Below are 22,302 nucleotides of genomic sequence, written 5' to 3'. Positions count from 1 at the left end.
AATTTGAAAAAAAAATTAATCTAAAAAGTCTCGAAAAAGGGTAATTAATTTTTTTAATTATTTAGGAATTTTTTTACCCACCCTATATAATTGTTATAAGTTATGAGTACTCAGCTTTATATTTGTACTAAAATGACCAATGAATGTGTAAGAACATTTAATCGTTTGCCCGCCTTTATGATTCATAAAAATAAAAATTATACTTTACAGTTTAATTAAATATATTTGATTAAGTTTATGATACAAAAGTATAGACATAGATTATTAATATTAAAAACAATAGATAATTTTATACTGACAATCAATAGAAATTTATTGAATAACTTGAAGTTGAATAATTTAATGCCATTATACTTTTATATTGCAGTGAATAACAATTACGAAGTATTGTAGAACAGTTTATCGTCGGTTAGCAAGTCTTGTTCCGTTTAAATTTGTAAGATAAAATTCAGTATATTTAAAATGTAAGTAAAAATTTACATTTTTATTTGCAAATGCTTTTAAACGTTTCTTCACATCTTTATTTTTTTTTATGGTTTACTCGAAAGATATAGTGGACTTTAGAATTGAAGATAAATAAATTAATAAAATGACAGATTCTTATAAATCTATTAAAATCAGTTTGTTAATTTAGGTATGTGTTAATAATATAATCAATGGAAATTGCAATGAAAGGCTGGCATTCCACGGTAAATATATCAAAAAACATTATTATAGGTTGATTGTAATAATGTTATTAAAATATATCAAATCAATTATTTTATGAAACTTTATATATCTTTTCATTTAGGGAAAGCCTAACATGAAATCTAACGAATGTATAAAATTGCCACAATATAAATCATGGTCAGAAATATCATCAGATTGTAAAACTAAAGGTAAAAATGTAATCTATAATAAAAGTATATGAATTTTTATAGAATTTAATTAAATAAAAATTTTTTATAAGCTATTAATATTATTGTTTTGTTTTGTATGTAATAATAGTATAATTATATTAAATTTTTAGAACAATCAAGGTCCCAACCTGTAAGAATAACACAATTGCTTGATTCAAAAACAATTAATCGCAATGGTTTGTAAATATATTTTTAATTGTTATGATTTTTTACATTTCATTTATTATAAAAGTCTAAAGTTTATTTTTCTATTATATTAATTTATTTAATTAAAGCACGCAAAAGAGCACAACCAGAGAGATTAAAAAAAGTTCTTTCTAATGAGAAGAAAGTAGGATTAATTCAAAAGAATAATGGTATATTTATTATTCTATAATATTTAGTTGACTGTTTGAATTAATCATATTTTTTAAGAATATATTATTGTTATTTCTTATTTAACAATATACGTCATTTTAGTTAAAGAAAAATCACAACAAAAAGACTTAATGAAGACAAGTCTTTACAATAAACATATTCTGTCTAATATTAACAGTAACAGTAAGTTTGCTATCTTTGTTTTTTATAATAATTATTTACATATTTTGTTTCAATTATTTATTTTTCATTTACATACTAGATAAAGACATTTTTTATTATTAAAATGTCATATTTTTTCTGTTTTTAGAAAAAGATATGTCCTCTAATTTAATTAGATGTGATCGGAAAGTACGAAGAAATTTAAATTTAAATTTTGTATCTCCAAAACAAAAAATGGAGAAAAGTAGTAGTACAGTGTTACCAGAGATTCAAGAAAAAAACAAAATTTGTTCAAATTCAAGTAATTATTGTAATTCAAAAAGTTTTCTTTTACCTCCAAATTTTATAAAAAGTATGTATTTGAAGCAACGATGTAGCAAAGTTATGCCATCATCTACTGTTTCTATTAAAAACGATATGATAACGAATTTAGACATGCTTGAAGCTTCAGAGAATTTAAATATTAAAAATCCTAATGTACAAATTTGTTCTTTTATGCAAAGTACGCATGATAATTCACAAACGGAAGTTAATTTGAAGTTACAAAAACTTTTACAATACGATTGTGAAAATAAAAGAAATACATTACATAATTCTATTGATAACGAAGAACCGTTATCTTGTGATAAAAGTGTATTTATAAGAAAAAATATGACATCAATAGGTAATAAAATACAAAAAGAAGAACATTGTAATATAAATAGAAGTAATTCTTCTATGAATAAAAGTATTGATAATTTAAAAGATTCATGCAATGAATTAAAAAATATAATTTTCACAGAAGGATCAGAAGTGTCTGTAAATGATAATAGTGTAGGTTTTTCAAGGAAAGACCATTTATATGTAGATAGAAATGCTATCGTGTCTTTAAAATCCTCTTTAGAAGACTTGTTAAATATATTTCAAGATAATGCTTTAAAGACAGATTTAGTATTAAAACGTATTAACAAAATATTGTATGTTAATACTGATTCAATGGAGGAACAGGTTCATACTGTTGATTCTAATGGTAAAATAATGAGAGAAACTATGCAAATGTACCATGAAGAGAAAGCAGAAAAAAATAATATTGATATTATAAACAGCAAATCAAAGAAAAATAATAATAAGGCAAGAACAGAAGCACAAGCTGAATTAAGCGGAGCAGATAAAGAAAATGATATTTATAAGAACTTAGAATTTCCATTTGATCATAACAAATCTTTGCAACTAAGTCCACAAGTTCTTCAAATCACTATACCAAATTATACTAAGTTTGGTGAGTCAGCTTTGCAAGACTACATAAACTTAAAGTCATCCCTTAATTTTTTAGAAACACCATCTAATAAAAAGTTCAAACCACGCATACAAAAAAATAGAAACGTAGTATCTAATATTCCTAAAGATAAATCATATCTTTCTACAAAAATTTTTACAGAACTACAAAATTTATATGACGAATAAATAAATACATATGATATACATGCATGCTAATATGCATCTATGCAGGATGATTTTAAACAAATATCTTAATATTTATAAGTATATTTTATACTTTAAATTTGAGAAAAAATCTTGAATTTGGATCCACAATTTTTTTGTTTCTATGAAAAATCAATTTTGCTTTGGCATGAATATAGCTTATTGTAATTGTATAATTAATCACAAGTAATAAAAATATTCTTTATTCTTAAATACATTTAGCATTACATAAATATTTTATACATTGCCATAAAATTCAACATATTCTGAATTATATTACGTGCAAATTTAATGTTTATTTATAGTTCTTGTTTGACTGTTAACATAGCTATTTCTTATGTAATACAAAAAATATTTTATGTATGCATGTTGAAATCTAAAATCTATTCATTTCTGAAATAAGAAGTTTGTAGGCTCGTGCTTATTAGAATTTTTTCTCAAATTTAAAGCAGATTTTAAATTATAATCGTAACAAAATTTAAGATTTCATAGATGTTGTTTTTAATATTAATATCTTTCAGTTCATATCAATTTATGTCGATTGAAATGATATATATTTATACATTTTATTAGAACAAATATATTTATTTAATCTTTTATGATTATATAATTTATAAATAAAATCAATACTATTATAGTATCAAAATAAAAATGCAATGTATATTTGAAAAGGATACTTTATATCCCAATATTGAATCTGAAAAAAACAATCATATTATAAATAAATATGAACGTTATAATTAATGATTTAAAATATAAATTTATACAAATAATATAAAAGATTGTAATATACATATACATAAGAATTTTTTCCATTTAGTTTCAATAACATAAAATTTATTTACAAAAAAATACATAATAGTACAGTTTATACTGAATATGAATTTTTAAAACAATATTGGAACATTATTTTGGTCTAAGATTAATATTTTAACTTCTTAACTCAATGGCTTTTCGGTTTATAATGCTCAAATAAATAACTACATTAAAATATAAAATACTTCTATGGCATAATATACAGTATTAAAATTAAAATAATTTCTATTACTATTCAAAATATAAAATACACACATATATAATATCTACATTATATTATATGTTATTATGTATATAATGTCTAATTTATCGAATAAAATAACCAAGAGATTTTTAATTGTACAAGCAGTAATGCAATTTTTCTTTTTATTTATTTATTATATCTACATATAGATGGTGCGTAAGTAGTTATATTTTAATTGTATTTCAAGTAGAAGTAAGAACATAAGTATTTAAAATAGAAACCAACGAATTCATGCCTGAACAGACATAAAATGAGAAAAAGTAGAAGCAATTGATTATTTACTTTCCTTATCATATCCATCATCTAGCAATTCAAAATAGTTCGTAGTGATTTTGTTTGGACAAGGGTGGTAAGGAGTATATATTTTTGTTGTAAAGTGAATCGAATTGATTTTCGAAAAATGATGTTCCTTGAACTACAAAATTATTTTTATTTCATGCATGTAATTTTACTGTTTATTATGCTCGCATTACGACAAATTTCATAAAAACTATTATTGCTTACTGCAATCGTGCATTTAGCCAAGAAGACTCACGTCACGGTAGCTTTACTAATAAGTAAAATGACGTCGAGTTTGTTATTTACAGTCATATCAATAATAGAATAATTATTAATTGTTAATAATCGTTAGTTAATTATATTATATTTTTCTAGTTTACCCTAATGTTATAATAAAATGTATTATTAAATAGGAAAAATGGCTCGTCCTAAACACAGAGTGAATGGAGATTTGTGTGCTGATTGTGGAGCTGTTGGTAAGTACATTTATTTTATTCATTATACTTATTGATTTATGCTACTTTAACAAAATTGTATTAAATAACTACTAATGTAATGATAATAATATTGTTTGGAATATTCCGCATACATTTATATTGCAAAATATAATTAATGTATGTTCTTTGCATATATTATATATATTTTAAATATATTTGTATGATATAATTTTTTATCTTATGTCTCTAGTGACACAGATACTGATCTTTTGTAGACAAAAATTGATTTAAAATTTTAATCAATTTTTGGTTTATTTATATTGTATATAAATAAAAATAAGTTTATACAGAACCAGGATGGGCCTCAATAAACAGAGCTATTTTATTATGTGATGATTGTTGCGGCATACATCGTAGTCTTGGACGACATATATCACATATTAAGTCACTCCATAAAAGTATTTGGAATATACATCTGCTTAATGTTAGTGTAAAAAAAAATATATATATACATACCTACACACACACACACACACACACACACACACACACACACATAATATAAGTGATTTAAATGCTACAATTCGTAAAAAGTACTTATATTTTAGTTATAATATACAATATTTATATTATACTTATATATATAGATGGTACATACATTGAATGAAAGTGGAGCAAACAGTATTTGGGAACATTCTCTCCTAGATCCTAATCATTCTAAGATTAGCAGAAGAAAACCACAAGCTAAGGATCCAATACAGTTAGTATAAAATAACAAAATATATATATAATATTTTATATTCTTCTATAACATTTTACATAAAAATATTAGAAAAGTTAAATCTTGAGATTCAATTTGTAATTAAAATATAAATGTATAATCTGTCCTTAGTCCAATTAAAGCAGAATTTATTAAAGCTAAACATCAACATTTAGCTTTTATATTAAGGCCTAGTAAAGAAGAATGTTGTAGTGAAGAAGAACTCAGTAGACAATTACATAGCAGTGTTCGTACATCTAATTTGGAGACTTCATTAAGATTATTAGCACAGGGTGCTAATCCTAATTATTTTTATAAGGCAAGTTAGCAGTATTAAACATATATAATTTAATATTTAATATATATTAGTGCTTCTTTATATGTCTCTTTATGTTTTTTGTACTTCTCTTTTCTTTTTCTAGGAGAAAGGTACAACTCCTTTACACGTAGCAGCAAGAGCAGGACAAATATTGCAAATAGAATTATTGATTGTTAATGGTGGAAATCCTAGTATATTAGATTCAAATGGGCAAACACCTACTGAAATAGCTAAGTAAGATATTAAAAATCTAGAAATTATTATATTAAATATCTATATATAAAAATTTTAAAGCTATTATTATATATCCATATTCATACATATATATCTATATATAATTTTTTCATTTTAGAATGGCAGGCCATCTGGATTTATCAGAACGTATTAAAGAATGCATATATGAAGTTACTGATAGATTAACATACTATGTATGTTCACGGAAGCCAGATCATCGATCAGATGAGCATTTAATCATACCTGAATGTGGATCAATGGCAGAATCAAATGATTCAATTATCGAAGGACATAATAGATTGCAAACGGTGAATATTTACATTCTTGTTTTATGATAACTAGTATTCTTTTGTTCTAAATATTTTTGAAAGATGTATTGTATTAACTGTAAATGTAGCTATCAAATCATCTCTTAGAAGAACTCGCAATAGATGTATATGATGAAGTAGACCGTAGAGAAATGGAAAGAAGTAAGTTTTATTTTATACTTTTATTTATTGAATTCGAAATAGGTTGTTGCAAAACTTCTATCGTATTTTTAGATAAAATTAAAATTGATATAATATAAAAAACTCATTTTTTTAATTATTAACATTGGTCATTGATATCTACGATTTATTTTCATTTAATGGACATCTTATCAACTCCAAATGTAGCAAAAATTTCAATTTTATGGTGGAAGAATTTTAACATAAGTGCATGAAATATACGATATATACGATGAAATAACGATAGTAATTATGTAATGACCTTACAGTAAAATTATCAATATTATACAAAAATATGTAATTACAATTAAATATATAAATTTTTTATTGCATTATTCCTGAGGAAGGGTAAGTTAAAATAGATTCACAAGTATATATTTAACTTGAAAATAATTTGAAATATGATGGTAAATATTTCAAATTTCATATATTTAAGCAAAAAGAAAATGAATTAACATTATTACATATATTAATGTTAGCATAGAAAATATGTTTTTATAATTTTATGACATTTTATTGTATGATATATTAATTGTTAATTATTGTTTTTAATACTGTTATATAGTTTGGTTTTCAACTGCATCAGCACCAGAAAGATGTACAGTACCATTTTTACCTGTTAATCCACAACTGTCCACAACAAGAAATCAAGGTAGACAAAAATTAGCAAGGTTTATTCCAAAAGAATTTGCTAGACTTATTATAGATCTACTTACCGAAGCTGGTAGAAGACACATGCTTTCAAATAATATACAATTGCAAGGTTTGTGAATTTTTGTAATGTACAGAAAAATAGCATGTATTATATATAATCAAAAATACATATATATGTCATATTCAAGACCCTGTGGTATCAATGCTTCGCAAAGAACAATTTGGTAAACATGGATCACAGATGTCTGATGACGAACCATTATATGACAGTGTAGCTTCTGATGATGATTATACTTTAACATCAGTAGATAATACCACAACAGAATTATCTACTCAGTTAAAAATTGCTAATGAGGTATAATGATAATTATAATTATATATATCATATAATTTAAATCTAAATTTTAAATTTGATGTATAAAGATCTCAAAGAACTAAAAAATTATTTAGGCTTAATGATACATATATATATATATATATATATATATATATATATATATATATATATATATACACATACACATTCATATTTTTTAAAGTAATTCAAAAACACGAAATGAAAATATCTCTAAATTGTGAATATGTTTTGTTTTTCATATGATTATGTATTTCTATATTTCTAATAAGAAACTTATTCTTTATTAATGAAATTATGTACTAATATATTGAAGGTATCGACTTTGGTAAGAAAAAAAAGAACACGGAATCGACTAAACTCATGGCTGTTCTGTAAGCAATGTTATTAGACAAGTGCACAATATTATTGATGCATGTGCAAAATGTACAAAGTTCTATATGTATGTGTGTATATATATATATTTAAAAAAATATATAAAATATCAATATATATATTGAAATTAGATATTTGTGAATTGAATTATTTTCTTACAAAATAATATAAACATATTTCATATATATTCAATTCTTACTTATTATTTGTTATTATAACAAATATATGTAATTCAATATTTTCTCCAATATATATGTTAAAAGTTTATAACAAAGTTATACATACAGAGTGGGGTTATTGTTTCTTTGGTTATAATTAGCAAAAGAATATAAAATATTTAAAAGATTTCTTTCTTTCCAATAAAATTTCTTTTTGAAATATATAATTAATATATAATACTTATGATAACTTATCAGTATGATATTTTCTTATTTTACTTAATTTTGTATTTATATCTATTATATTAATTTTTTTTTAGGATGTTTTCGTTCCAATGGCAAAAGGTCTTCCATCAGTAGTAGAAGTTCTAAAAAAGCAATTAACACTTTCAGAATCTACTGTGCGAGATTTACAAAGTCAAATACATATTCTGCAAAATACTGTAGAACAACTTACACAAGAGAATGTTGGTTTAAAACAAATAATTGAGGTGACCATACACTTGATTTTTTATTTAAATAATATAAAGAGAAGATAGAAATCAATAGTGTTATTGTAAATTTTATTAATTGAAATTTTTCTTTTAAAAATTGAAATAAAAAATAATTGCAGCATAATAAAGCATCTACTGATGGTATTTTAAATGGGCACATTGGAAATGAACAAGAACCAGAATTAGAACCAGTTTTGGATATTAAGACATCTATTTCAAGAAGCAACCAACGACCTGCATCTATGTATGAGACGAGAGAAGGTTTACGAAAACCAAATTCATGGTCTACAACTATTTGTCAGGCTAGTTAATTATTTTTATGAAAAAACATTAAAATACATTATTTGTTTTATTTTTATATCATTCCTTTTTATTATACAGACCAACAGGGATACAGAAGCTTTATCTCGTACAAATACACAAAGTTTATGGGACTATGGCATTCCTACTTTGCCTCCAAGTGAAGAGGTAACGAGAAGAACAGAGCAAGTAACAAGAAGAATACAAGAATTATGGATGGCTATGCAAGATCCACATCAACGTGAAGCTTTTGTACCATGCGCCGAACGTATACGCGTTGCTGTTGCAGAATTAACAGCTATATTTCCGCAGGTAATAAAATTAAGTCATATAATTTAAAAAAATACTTCCTTACTGAAAAATGTTAACAATGCTGATATTACTTATTATTGATCGTAGAATCCTATAGAAGAAAATATTAAATCAGCTTTACGTCAACTGAATGGTAACACTGGTAGATTACAAGCGGAATGTTCTGGTCTTCAAAGATGCACTGGTGACGTCGAACATATAGGCCATTGCCTCCAGCAAGTACGTTCTTGTGCATACGACATTGCCAAAGCAACTAAGCTTCTTGTTACCCAGTTTCAAATCTCTTAGAATCGGTAATATTAATAAAAAAAAAGAAAATACACACAGCAAAAAGTATTATAACTTATCTATTTTTGTAACAATCGCGCTAAATGTAAATATTATGTATAGTGCTTTGTAGAATTTGAGAAAACAGAAATTTTTATTGGTGAAATGTTAAAAAACAAGACTATATCTTTTATTTATAATTACATAATTGAAAAGCTGCTGTTATATATCTCTTAAATTATTATAATTGTCTAAAACAACCAATTCATATTACAGAACATGAATGAAATTAACTGAAGACATATATAATTATATATTATTTACATTTGAAAAAGACTGAATGTCCATGAACCAATGAAGTCTATGAACATATAATTTAATTGTTAGATTTTATTATAAAAATACAATATGTTATTTTGATTTAAAAAAACAAAAAAAAAATAGTAACAATAACTATAGGTTACAATTACGAAATAATCATGAATTTTATCCTACACTTGCATGTTTAAAATAGGTAATATTTTAAAATCCATTCATATGTATATGTATATATATATATATATATATATATATATATATATATATATATATATATATATAATTGAAGAATAAATTCTGATATCTTTTTGTTGTAATTTTGAAAATATTATCTAAATATATATATGTATGTATGTATGTATGTACACACACATATAGATATATATGTTTTTATAATCACTAATAATGATTTTTAGTGATAAATTGTTAAATTTATTATATCTTATTTGTATTTGTTAAATCATTTTGTATCAAAAAATGTTGAAAAAGTTATATTGAATTTAGAAAATGAATTTGAGACAGTAAAAAGCTTAATTTGTTAAAGATTTTTAACATTATACATAATTATACCTCATTTCTTTAATGAATAAACAAATTTTTGCATTAATTATTAATAAATTATTATAAATACATTAAAAGAAGTGTTTATTTATCTTAGTAATAAGTCACGAATTTATTTCGATCTTTATTATAAGAATAAATTGAAGCATTTTATTTTATTAGTTATGTTACTTGTTAGATTTTATAAATTAATCTAAAAATATATTTGTCAGAAAATTTATTACAATATTTAAAAATTGTATTAAATACATTATATGTAAATTGATATATACACACGCACGCAGACACATGTATATAAAATGTATATGTGTATACATACAAACATTAACTCGTATTTTATTCTATTATTTAATTAAATTTTAAAAATGAAGTAATGTTAAATTTGTTGATAATTTAAATTTTAATTAAAAATTTAAGGCTGTTCATCATCTTTCGCTCGAAGCGTATGCGACTTCGGTGACAGATATAGACAAAATATAAACTACGAATACGAACAGAGAACACTCTACCTGCGCTCATCGTATCAATGTATAAACCTGAGTTAGTTATTCCCCTCTCACGCATATATAACAATTGGTTTCCCGTAGGTAAAATAAAAAGTACCTGGGAACTCATACTTTTCAGTCTCTTTTATGTACACCTTTTTTTGATAGCTGCGCGTCTCGCAGTGATCGTACTAGATACGACGCATTGTTTCACGATAAGTGAATAGAAAATGATAAAAATAATTGACACATACGAGAACTAATATATTTGCGACAAAAAATAAGATTTTGTCGAATGTTTTCTTAAAAATGATTGGTGAATAGTTATATATTATTTTATTTTAATACAAATTAAAATACGGGTTCACTTCTACACTGCCTACGAGGTACACCTCTCAGCGCTTTTTTTAACGCGGTTTCTTCTGTAGTCTACTCCATACCACTTCGACTACTACTATTGATAGTAATAATAATAATACAACATAACATAACATAACATAATATAATATAATATAATATAATAATAATAAAAATGTACTTAAATATAATTTGTATAGATTAAACAGTATGAAAATAAATGCATTACGATCCTAAGGTGATAAGACAAGGGGAATACGATACGGATGAAAACAAAAGAAACGTTTGGACGTATTCTTTTATTATCATAAATTACCATCATCATATGTGTCCTAATGTACATAATATAAGTATATTCTTTTATTTCATCTTTTTTGGACTATTTTTATTACTATATTATTGTATTATATTATAGTAATAGTAGTAGTAATAGTAATAATATGAACTGAACTCCTACAAAGGAAATCATAATAAAATAGCACTATGAGAAAAATCTCGTAGATAATGTAGAAACGTACTCGTGTTTTGATCTTTATTAAAAATAATATGTAATGTTCACTAATTATTAATTTTGCAAAAATAATCGACAAATGTATATATGCATTTGTCATCAAAAACAAACAAAATTATACTGTTGCTGTGTCCTATTTAGCACAGAATACCGCGAAATTCATTCATCCATCAGTGGAGGAAATAAATATAAGAGATTGGATAGTAACGCTTTATTAAATTATCAAGTAAGAAAAAAAAATAAATGAATTCATTATTTTCGTTTACCTCGATACAATAAAAAGAAATATCACCAGAATCATTTGCCTCGAACCTACGATTCCCAAATTACGAACTAGATGCTTGCCAACGTGCTACGCATTGCTCGTAGAATCCCTGTTTTTTTTAATGTATAAATCCTAATAAAAGGACTTATAAATTTTGCAAAAATTGAATAATATTTTTGAAATTCAGATCCATTGGCACGAACGATTATTTTTAAAGCTTCTTAAAAAATTCGAAAAGCAAGGTCTTAAATTAAACCTTCGTCTTTAAAATGAGGCCTTGTTCATCAAAATCGGTTAAGAATTACGCCTGTTCTCATCGCTGGCGGAAAGCCATTACAAAGCCAGGGGTGATGATGAATGGCCGCAATAGGATTTTTCCCATTCGCGTATACATATGCACGTACATATAGCATGTAGTTGATCCTGATTGGAGCACTTATATTTCCGATTGATCTCTGTCATCTAACAAAAGAACTGATATATACCAAGCTTTTATATAACGTGCGTAAATTATAGAAAATAATGGGACAGGTTTTCATAACTTTGTATGAACATTTTTCTGCTCGATGATAAAAAAAAAATCGAGTACGTAGATCCATATTTATATAACTATTCAAAGGGAAAGATCGCGGTTTTATAAATCTTATGAATTAAAATTTAAATCTACAGCAATCTGTAGGAAAGAAATTTTAGATGACTGGGAAAATACGCGTGCGTAAATTCAAAGTCAATTGTGAAGTGGACGTAATAACGATTGCCCTTCATCTCTTTCTTTTTTACTCATGTCTGCTCATATCATGATTATAATCAGGAAGAAAAGAACAGCTGACAAAAAATATTTCTATTGATGTGTCATTAGTCAAACAGTGATAAACTACAAGGACGTAAGTTTTAAATAATTTTTTTTCTGAAAATAATTTTAGATATAATGAATAAAAATAAAGTATTTAATAAATTTTAAAGTTTAAATTTTAATTTCGTAGTAATAATTTGTAAATATAATTAAGATTAAGTAACCAAATACTTAACCAATACAGTAACAATAAATTTTCAATTTTGTATTTATCCTTTGTACATATAACCGTATATTATTTTTTAATATTTTCATGAAAATGTCTGTTTCAGTTCAACATGGAAGTCAATCAGTGAATAACACAATAAAAGTAAATTGTTAGATATGGCTGAAAATATTAACTGTGGTGGTTTTGTATTTTACAATAATTTTGATTCTGCTAATTTGGCTAAAGTTGAGTTGGTAAGAGTACCAGAGATATGTAATATAGGTAATTATTTTTATCTTATAACGTGTATTTATTATAGATTCTAATATATTTATTAATAATATATTTATTATCAAACTCAATATTAAACTCATTATTATTTATATTGGCAAATTATCATCATTATCTTTAATTATATGTTATTATTGTTACGTATCTTTCATGTACATGTATATCTTCAATAGTAATGATTTATATATGTAGAGTTATATACATACATATATTAATCTAGCAATAATTGTCCATTTATAGCAATTTCTGAAAATGAAACTAGATCCTGCAAAAGTTTAAGTTCTGACGACACATTTGATTATGAATTTAATTTATGGACAAAGTATGATTGCCATGGAACAGAATATCAAAACAACAACCGAACATGGTTTTATTTTGGTGTTAAGGCATGTTCTCCAGGTATTTGTGTCAGACTCAACATAGTTAATTTAAATAAACAAGTTAGAATGTTTAGTCAAGGAATGTGTCCAGTATATAAAATAATACCAGGGCAACTTCATTGGGAAAGGATCCATGATAGACCAACATATAAAGTAATTATATTATGAATAATATAAAAATTGTTTAAAAATTAAATTATATAATATAACAATAAAAATAATAGTATTTTTTATTTAGATTTATTTTTGAGAAATACCAAATTAAAACTTATACTATTGACCGTTACTATTTACCTGATACTATTTTTAATTCTACAGGTTGATCAAACTGGTAGTGACTTTATGCTATCTTTTACTTATTATACCCCAGAAAATCAAAAGGCTGTAACATATTTTGCTTTCACATATCCTTTTTCATATACCGATTTACAAAACTACTTAAAAAAAATTGACATAAGAATGGCGAAACACTATGTAACAAGTATTGATGATATATATTATCACAGGGAATGTGCAATAAAATCATTAGAAGGTCGTAGATTAGATGTTTTGACAATAAGTTCTTATCACAATATATTAAATGTAAGAGAGGATAGATTTGATAACATGTTTCCAGAAAAACATGAAGAAAGACCTTTCAAATTTTTGGATAAGAAAGTATATTTTTTTTGTTTTAATTCTAAATTTGTATATGTTAATATTTGAATATGTGCTAATTCATTAAACATATATATTTATAGGTTGTCTTTATAAGTGCAAGAGTACATCCAGGAGAAACACCATCCAGTTTTGTACTGAATGGGTTTTTGAAGTTTCTTTTAAATCGAGAAGATCAAATAGCTCTTCATTTACGTCGCATGTATGTATTCAAGTTAATACCAATGCTTAATCCTGATGGTGTAGCTAAAGGACATTATCGAATGGATACTAAAGGAGTAAATCTCAATAGAATGTATTTAAATCCTTCTGAAAAAGATCATCCTACAATATATGCAGCAAGAAATTTAATAAGGTAGAATATATGATGTATTTTATTCTGTTTCTTTTAACATATGTTCTTTTTATTTATTTTTCTGTAGAAATATATTATCATATATTTTTACATATTTTTTGTAATATTATAGATATTATCATCATTCTTACAATATAATAGAGGAACAGTTATCTCCGGAAATAGAAAGTACATGTATAAAAAACAAAAACAATATAAAAATGAAAGACATACAACATCTGCGTACTAATGTTATATGTAATACACCTACAAGATTACTTCAACGGGTAATGCTGCATTATATTTTAATTACATCAAATTATGACAATGGGTCTGTCAAACATAACTTAATATTCTACAATATCTACTGCTTTTCATTAATATTGCCTCCAGGTAAAATTAATGACATTAAATGAAAGAGCTAAATCTGATACAGGAGTTAAATATGAATGTATGTTCACATCTAATAACTTGGATAATACATGTTGCGGTAAGGTCCAACATTGTCAATTTGGTATAGTCATTTAGATTTATTAAATTATGAAGTTTATCTTTAAAGTATAAATTCATTATAATGTATCCAGGTGAAGGACAGGAATTATCTAGCGATACACACGAATATCAAAACATATTAAAAGGAAAATATACTGATAAAACAACAAATCAAACTGAAACAAATGATCTTTCTAAATCATCCTCTGAATCTGGTCTCTATTTATATATTGATCTTCATGGTCATGCCTCAAAAAAAGGTGTATTTATGTATGGAAATCATTTTACTGATCCAGAAGATACTATTATGTGTATGCTTCTGCCAAAATTGATGTCCATTAACAATCCAAATTTTCATTTTACATCATGTAATTTTGCAGAAAGAAATATGTATCTTATGTTAGTAAATAGATTATTGATGTATTAAAATTGGTATTTGATAATTGTAAAAATTTAAAACAATAATAATAAGTTTGTATTTATTTCAGTGATAAAAGAGATGGTATGTCAAGAGAAGGTTCAGGTCGAGTAGCAGTGTATAAAATGACAGGCCTTATACGTAGTTATACTCTTGAATGTAATTACAATTCTGGTCGTTTAGTAAATATTATACCTGCCAGAATTCGTGATGGTATTAGTAAAACAACGAATCATTTGTTTGTACCTCCTAAATATACTCCAACAGTGTTTGAAGCGGTACAAAATTTTACTTCCCTTTAATTTTTATTAAGATTTTCTTTCTTTTAATATATATGCATATTGTGTGTGTGTGTGTGTATATATGCATTATATGAATTATATATATATATATATATTCAAAAATCTAATTATGTATATAATTATATTATAGGTAGGAGCAGCGTTAGGACCTTCTATCCTTGATCTTACTAATAATAATCCCAACAGTCGATTACCAAACAGTCAATATCGTTCGTTAAGAGGTGTAAGATCTTATTTGAAGTTAACGCAAATGAATAGTCTTTCGGCATCATGCAATAAATCTGCGTATAAGGTAAATTTCCGTTTAGATAATGAAAATAAAATTTTAGAAAGTAATATAACATCATGCGTTTTATCTTAATATAATTTATATATATATATATATATATATATATATATATATATATATATTACTGTATGAATAGTAATGTCAACAAATACTAGTTTATTAATAAAAATAATATAAAATATATTAATAAAAATAACAATATTAAATTCTTTTATATTTGAGTATTCAAACAAGATTTTATTTAAATAGAATTTAAAGAAATTAATAGTTTATTATTTTACAAGTTTTTGAGTAATTAATTTATAATTTCTTCAGTAATTATTTCTTATTATAATATATTATGTCATTTATATATTCTATAAAAAAATAAATTAGTCCTTGGTTCAAAAGTAAAATGCATAACAAAAAAATTTATTTCTGTTTTTATAAGAAATTTTAAGTAAATTATAAATACACAAATTTTCATAAGTTTTTATAAGTTTTTAATATATATTATGTATAAGAAATAAAGAAAGGAAAAATATATATATACATATATATATTAATTCATTGTTGAATTACATGTAATGTTTCGAATTAATTCATACAGGAGATATTGCGATTTTAAAAGTTTCAGAAATAAATAGAAGATAACCCTTTATGAAATCATAAATGAAATAATTTCGAGACATTTTCTAACATTACTGGTAGTTTCAATATAATCAATATAATTTAGTATATATCAAGATTTCATATATGAATATGCATTAGTAATATCAAAGTAAACAATGGATACATTAATATTGTATGAGAAATGTTATCATATAACTAAGATCATAATATTTATTTACTATTTATTGCTCATTATCTTTATATGTGTATATGATAAATGATATCTATTTCTTTAGAGAAAATCACGTCATAGAAGTATAAACAATCATATTTCTGGATCATGAAGATCTATTGAAGCAGATTGTATCTCAATAAGCAATCGTAAAAATCTCCTATATTTCATTAATAAAAACGATACGAAAATATCTACTGAATTCCATGAAACAAATAAAACTTGCAGAAGATAGTATATGTGTAATTATTGCATCTAGTCTATATAATCATTTTGGATAAATAAAATTTTGAATAAGATATATTAGAACGAAAAGTAATAATAGTATTATAAATAATAAATTTTTAGTAAATATATGTTTTATAAAGTATGTATGTGCATTAGAATATAACACATACACTTATTGATCATAATGTGCTGTGCAACTTAGCATACATACACTTTAAATAAAAAAGTAGCATATAACATTTCTTTCTCTGTAATCAAATATATAATATTTCTTTTTCTGTAATCTTCATATGAATTACATAACATATGAACACATGTATACACACAGAAAAAATAACATTATTTTATAATATACTTCGAATACTATTAAGTTTTATATGAATTGTTATAAATGAATTTTGTAATGTTCTCTAACATTATTATATGTTTAAATATACACACCATTGATAAAATCATAGTATTTTAATATGTATTTATTCACTTTAATTTTATTGTTATTATAAATCCAAGTTTTCTATTCTATTAAATGTTTATCATTTTAAAGTGCATTGCATAATTCATAATTATTTTATCAAAGAAAAATTATAAATACTATTTAACTATTAAAAAAGTACTTTTCAATCAAAAAACTATGTACATATGCATTCAAATATTAGTCATATTCACTTTTTAGTTTGTGTATTAGACCAGCAGAGAGCAGCATCCGAAAAAACAAAAATATCCGTCGGTAATGAAAACGAGCAATCTATTGTAATAAGATAATATTATTTTTTTGATAATTTCGTACTATTTTTGACAAAAAATTTTAGATTTTTTGTTTAATTATTCTTATTATAAGAAGTTGATTTTACTAAGGTTAACTGATTAGGTAATAGTAATATATTAATAATATTTTAATGAATATATATAATTAAACAAGAAATAAAAAAATTTATAATCAAATTTATCTTATTATTTTAATTTTAAGTATGTTTATAAATTATCATTGAATGATATAAATATAGATATGTTTTAGGCTTAAGTATCCTATTTGAGGCTAATTTATAGCAGATAATGATGCATTCGCATTATAAACAACATACAAAAATACAACAGAAAAAGCAAAATAAATTATTTAAGAGATATAGCTTTTTCTTCTCTATGCTCCTCTGCATGTTACTTGCTACTGTTCAACCATATTTAGGAGGTACTATTGGTATGCATTTTTAAATAATAACATTTTATCAATAGTTATTTTTATTTATTTATATATTTGATTATAAATATGTTTATTTTTATTTGAATATACATCTTAGAATAATGATAGATAAATAGAGAATTAGATAAGGTATATATTATAAAATTAAAAAAATAATAAAAATATAATACTAACAATAAATTAAAAATCTATGACTTATATATATCAGAGAATGTTAAATTTGAAAAACAGTACTAATTATCCTTCAGCGGATTCTTGCTTCTATCACATCACAGTCTCTAGTAGTTCTTTGCTATTGTTACTTTTTCATATCACTATATTACTATATTTATATTAGTATTACTCATTGTAATGACTTAATTATGAAAAAGCTAAAGAAATAGGCATACTTGGAGTTTTCAAAGTAATGCATTAGTAGTAGGGATAAATAAAGACAATAACAGGAGAAATATTTCTATAATAAATTTGAATATTCTTAATTTATATAAATTTGGCTATTATATATAAATAATAAAGATATAGTTAAATTAGATTAACCACTGTAAAATAATTTTATAGCTGTATGTATTTAGTAGGATATAAATAATATGGATATTATGTTCCATTATAGGTATAGGAAGTGGGAATTTTATTGTCTGGTACTTTGCAGTGCCACTAACGTATTTAGAAGCAGGATTATTATGTACTCCACATTCTCTTTATATGGCATTAAAAAATGGTTACCTGATATTATTTGTGATGGTTTTTATATATGGTGTGATGCCCTTTTTAGCTAAGCTTGGAACATATTTATTAATACATTCTAAAGTGAATATATGGCTTCTTAAAGGAATAGAAGTAAATATCAATGAAGTTCATTGAGTTGCATGCACATTATATAATTTGGCATGACAAATTTCACATAATGTAGGCACAATTTATTTATAAAAATCTATATATCATGGGATATGTGCATATTCAAACAAAAAATAAAGTAAATAAGATTATTATTATCATCATCATCATCATCGTCATCATAGTTATTATTTCTATTATTGTTATAATTATTGTTATTTTTGTTTAAACAAAATTATCATATATAGTAATATTTTATTATAGTTGAATGATATATTGGAAGAATTATATAAAATAAAATATAAAATGTCATAAAGAAAAGTTTAATATAAATAAAGCAATATATTTTTTGCAGGTACTTTATTGTATGCCTCCGCCATTTACTTCTAGTCTAGCACTTTGTCAGCTAGCACAAGCTGATCTACCAACTAGTGTGGTTACTACTTTAATAGGACATTTTGGGGGATTTTTCTTATCTCCAATTCTTCTATATTTTGTGGTAAATCCTATTCTCATAAATTTCTTTTCTATTTCACTTTTAAAATTGTACAATTATATGATTATATATTATTAATATTACAAGTAGCATAAATACAAGTGAAAGATCAAAGATTATAACTTGTAAGATATAAATGTATTTCCTATGTTACAGTTAGGAGCATCTACTCCACCTTTAGTTGGTGTTAATGTTAAGGAGATTATATATAGTACTCTGTTACCTCTAATTATTGGAATGGCATTACAGTTTTCTGTAATAAACTCTAATGTTTGCTCTATAATTGGTATTGGACGATATTCTCGAGGATTATTATTAATCATAGCATATTACTGGTTTTCTGATGCAGTTTCCGCAGATGTGTCATCCTTGCAAGCTATAGATATATTATTATGTATATTAATTGGTATGTTGTTATCGAAAATATAATTCAAATTATATATTAAAATTTCATAAAAATAAAAAAAAATATAAAAATAGTTATTGTTTTAAGTATTATTCTTAAAAAGCAGTATGTATGTATGTATGTATGTTGTGTGTGTATGTATGTGTATACATACATTTAATAATTTTATAATATTGTTCTTTTTTTTTCAATATTTCAGCTTGCATCGCACAACTTTTCACATGCTGTTTATATTGGGGTTTATGTTCTCGGTGGTTACCTAGAAATATTCTTCTAGCAGCATTATTTGTTAGTACTCACAAATCAGTAGGTCTTGGAAGCTGGATTTTACGAAGTACATATCATGGATCTGCTCAAGGTCCAGCAGTGAATTTACCACTTTCAATCTTACCTGTTGCACAACTCGTGTTAGGTACTTTATTGGCAAGTTGGATTGCCCCACAGTATTCATTACAAAATTAAAAAAAAAGACTTGGAACCTTACTCATGGTTTAAACAATATATAGTAACAAAGATATGAATATTTATTTTCTTTCTATTAAACCTTTAAGAAATAGCTCCTATTTATATAGTATTTAAAAATTATTTTATGTATTAAGAATACAATTATTAAAATAATTTATTTTTAATATTAATCATAAAAATATTAAAAATCACATAATTCAACTTCTAACTTGAATATTTATATTTCTACAATGTATCAAATGATAAAAAGAATACTAATATTAGTATAACAAAATGTTAGTTGTCATTTAATTTTATTAATGACAATTAACAATTTTATAAATTGTCATGTAAATTTATTAGTGAAACATTTGTATGAATATATAATCATTTAGGCCTATATTCATAATATAGACATATACATTTATAGCATTTAATGAATTAATTTCTTTGCTGCATATTCATAGTAGTTAATATCTATTAGTATTTATTGTTATGCGAACTAAAAAAAATAAATCCATTGTTTTATTACGACTATTTTCATCAATATATGTAAAAGTATATATATAAACCGATTGATTGATCTATTGATTAACGGAAAAATTCAATATTTTCGTATTGGAAAAAGAATAGACATAAACGATCGATGTAATTCATTTATGGCTAACATTATTTTAAATATTCCTAAATGTACAATTTTAATTTATTTTTATTTAATTTCATTGCACATCGATTTTTTTTTTATAAAATAAAAATTTTTTGAAATACTTACTATGTTAAAATTGAAAGCTAAATTGAATCTAATTTACTTATGTAACTTCGCAGTATGTAACTGTTGGTATAAATTTCAAGTTAATTTATTCATCTTATTAGACAATAGAGTATAAACACCACGCATACGTACACACGCTCTTATACTTTTCGTCGTATCTAAAAATGTAGTAAAATAAATAGGGACATATAAATGTATAGTAGAAAACTGTACAATTATTCTTTTTAGATTAAAGAAGAAATATTACGAATTATAATTATATATCAATAAAGAAAAATAAATTAAAAATTTGAATACTTTCTGTCATGAAATTACATGTGAGTATACTAATCACTTTTTTTCTCTTTTTTAAACATAATATATATATTTCTGCTAAAGAAATACAAAATTCAACAAAAAGTATAAAAAGAATAACAGCATGTTACATGAAAGAATAACAAACTAATGGTTCCGAAGTAAGTGTCAGGACAATTATTAGGATTATTATTGCATGCATTGCTACGATTTACGTAGGTACCAAGATTAATTATCTCTGGTTATACTTAGTCACAGAAAACTGTTTGCAAAAAATGTATTGACGATATATACGAGTTTTTGTTTTTAGGTATGGTTTTTAATTTCTTTAAATTAGCTCTAGATTATATACTTGTGAATATATGTGCGCTCATCCGCACAAACATATATTCAAACCGCGTATTTACCATCTATCTATACATATGCATATATTACACGCTATGCATTCATATATTCATTCACATGTGCACATACAAATATACTTATGTACATATTCATACATGCTTATAATCTATATTTAGCTGTGAATTTAGATTAATTTATATATATACTGAAATAAAATTAAAAAAAGTAAAATATAAGAAAGAAATACAAAATAAATATAAAAATAATAAAAAATAACCCTCCCCGGCGGGGAATCGAACCCCGGTCTCCCGCGTGACAGGCGGGGATACTAACCACTATACTACCGAGGATGAGATTATCTAAACTTGATCATTTTTATTATATAAGTTACATCAAATATATTATCCACTATTTTTAATTATCTAAATGG

General features: G+C 24.1%; 2 protein-coding genes and 1 non-coding gene across 16 annotated transcripts; 2 read left to right on the top strand and 1 right to left on the bottom strand.

Annotated features, from left to right (window-relative positions):
- The first annotated feature begins 159 nt into the window (after positions 1-159).
- Positions 160-10,864, top strand: LOC127066369 (ARF GTPase-activating protein GIT1). Of its 13 annotated transcripts, none has more exons than XM_051000015.1 (14): positions 4,100-4,288; positions 4,632-4,694; positions 4,997-5,139; positions 5,303-5,415; positions 5,548-5,734; positions 5,838-5,968; positions 6,087-6,276; positions 6,366-6,438; positions 7,022-7,219; positions 7,299-7,465; positions 8,319-8,489; positions 8,612-8,794; positions 8,874-9,104; positions 9,192-10,864. In XM_051000015.1, exons 2-14 carry the CDS (start codon positions 4,637-4,639, stop codon positions 9,390-9,392), a joined length of 2,046 nt encoding a protein of 681 aa, XP_050855972.1. In that variant the 5' UTR covers positions 4,100-4,288; positions 4,632-4,636; the 3' UTR covers positions 9,393-10,864. The 13 variants fall into 13 exon arrangements, 12 of the variants coding, with proteins under 12 accessions (XP_050855972.1, XP_050855971.1, XP_050855978.1 ...); XM_051000014.1 differs by having other exon boundaries at positions 4,100-4,381; XM_051000021.1 differs by having other exon boundaries at positions 4,101-4,288; positions 5,006-5,139.
- A 1,349-nt stretch (positions 10,865-12,213) lies between these two features.
- LOC127066367 (cytosolic carboxypeptidase-like protein 5) lies at positions 12,214-20,714 on the top strand. Of its 2 annotated transcripts, XM_051000004.1 has the most exons (14): positions 12,214-12,453; positions 12,538-12,752; positions 12,994-13,151; positions 13,401-13,693; positions 13,859-14,197; positions 14,281-14,552; positions 14,665-14,818; positions 14,925-15,021; positions 15,116-15,422; positions 15,512-15,719; positions 15,874-16,035; positions 19,471-19,614; positions 19,768-20,017; positions 20,217-20,714. In XM_051000004.1, the coding sequence occupies exons 3-14, from the start codon at positions 13,046-13,048 to the stop codon at positions 20,477-20,479; spliced, it is 2,595 nt and encodes an 864-aa protein (XP_050855961.1). In that variant the 5' UTR covers positions 12,214-12,453; positions 12,538-12,752; positions 12,994-13,045; the 3' UTR covers positions 20,480-20,714. The 2 variants fall into 2 exon arrangements, with proteins under 2 accessions (XP_050855961.1, XP_050855960.1); XM_051000003.1 differs by having other exon boundaries at positions 12,214-12,752.
- Positions 20,715-22,150: 1,436 nt separating this feature from the next.
- On the bottom strand, positions 22,151-22,222 carry Trnad-guc (transfer RNA aspartic acid (anticodon GUC)). The gene has a single exon. It is a non-coding gene; the product is annotated as a tRNA-Asp (tRNA).
- Between the last annotated feature and the right edge of the window lie 80 nt (positions 22,223-22,302).

This window comes from Vespula vulgaris, chromosome 9 (assembly GCF_905475345.1).
Source record: "Vespula vulgaris chromosome 9, iyVesVulg1.1, whole genome shotgun sequence".
NCBI classification, from domain to species: Eukaryota; Metazoa; Arthropoda; class Insecta; order Hymenoptera; family Vespidae; genus Vespula; species Vespula vulgaris.
This window is presented reverse-complemented; position numbering and strand designations above follow the sequence as displayed.

Coding starts and splice junctions, on each gene's coding strand:
- LOC127066367 (XM_051000004.1), top strand. CDS start 13,046: ATGGCTGAAAATATTAACTGTGGTGGTTTTGTATTTTACAATAATTTT. Junction 13,694..13,858: donor ATGATAGACCAACATATAAA/GTAATTATATTA, acceptor TTAATTCTACAG/GTTGATCAAACTGGTAGTGA. Junction 14,819..14,924: donor CTACAAGATTACTTCAACGG/GTAATGCTGCAT, acceptor TATTGCCTCCAG/GTAAAATTAATGACATTAAA.
- LOC127066369 (XM_051000015.1), top strand. CDS start 4,637: ATGGCTCGTCCTAAACACAGAGTGAATGGAGATTTGTGTGCTGATTGT. Junction 4,695..4,996: donor TGCTGATTGTGGAGCTGTTG/GTAAGTACATTT, acceptor AATAAAAATAAG/TTTATACAGAACCAGGATGG. Junction 7,220..7,298: donor AAATAATATACAATTGCAAG/GTTTGTGAATTT, acceptor GTCATATTCAAG/ACCCTGTGGTATCAATGCTT.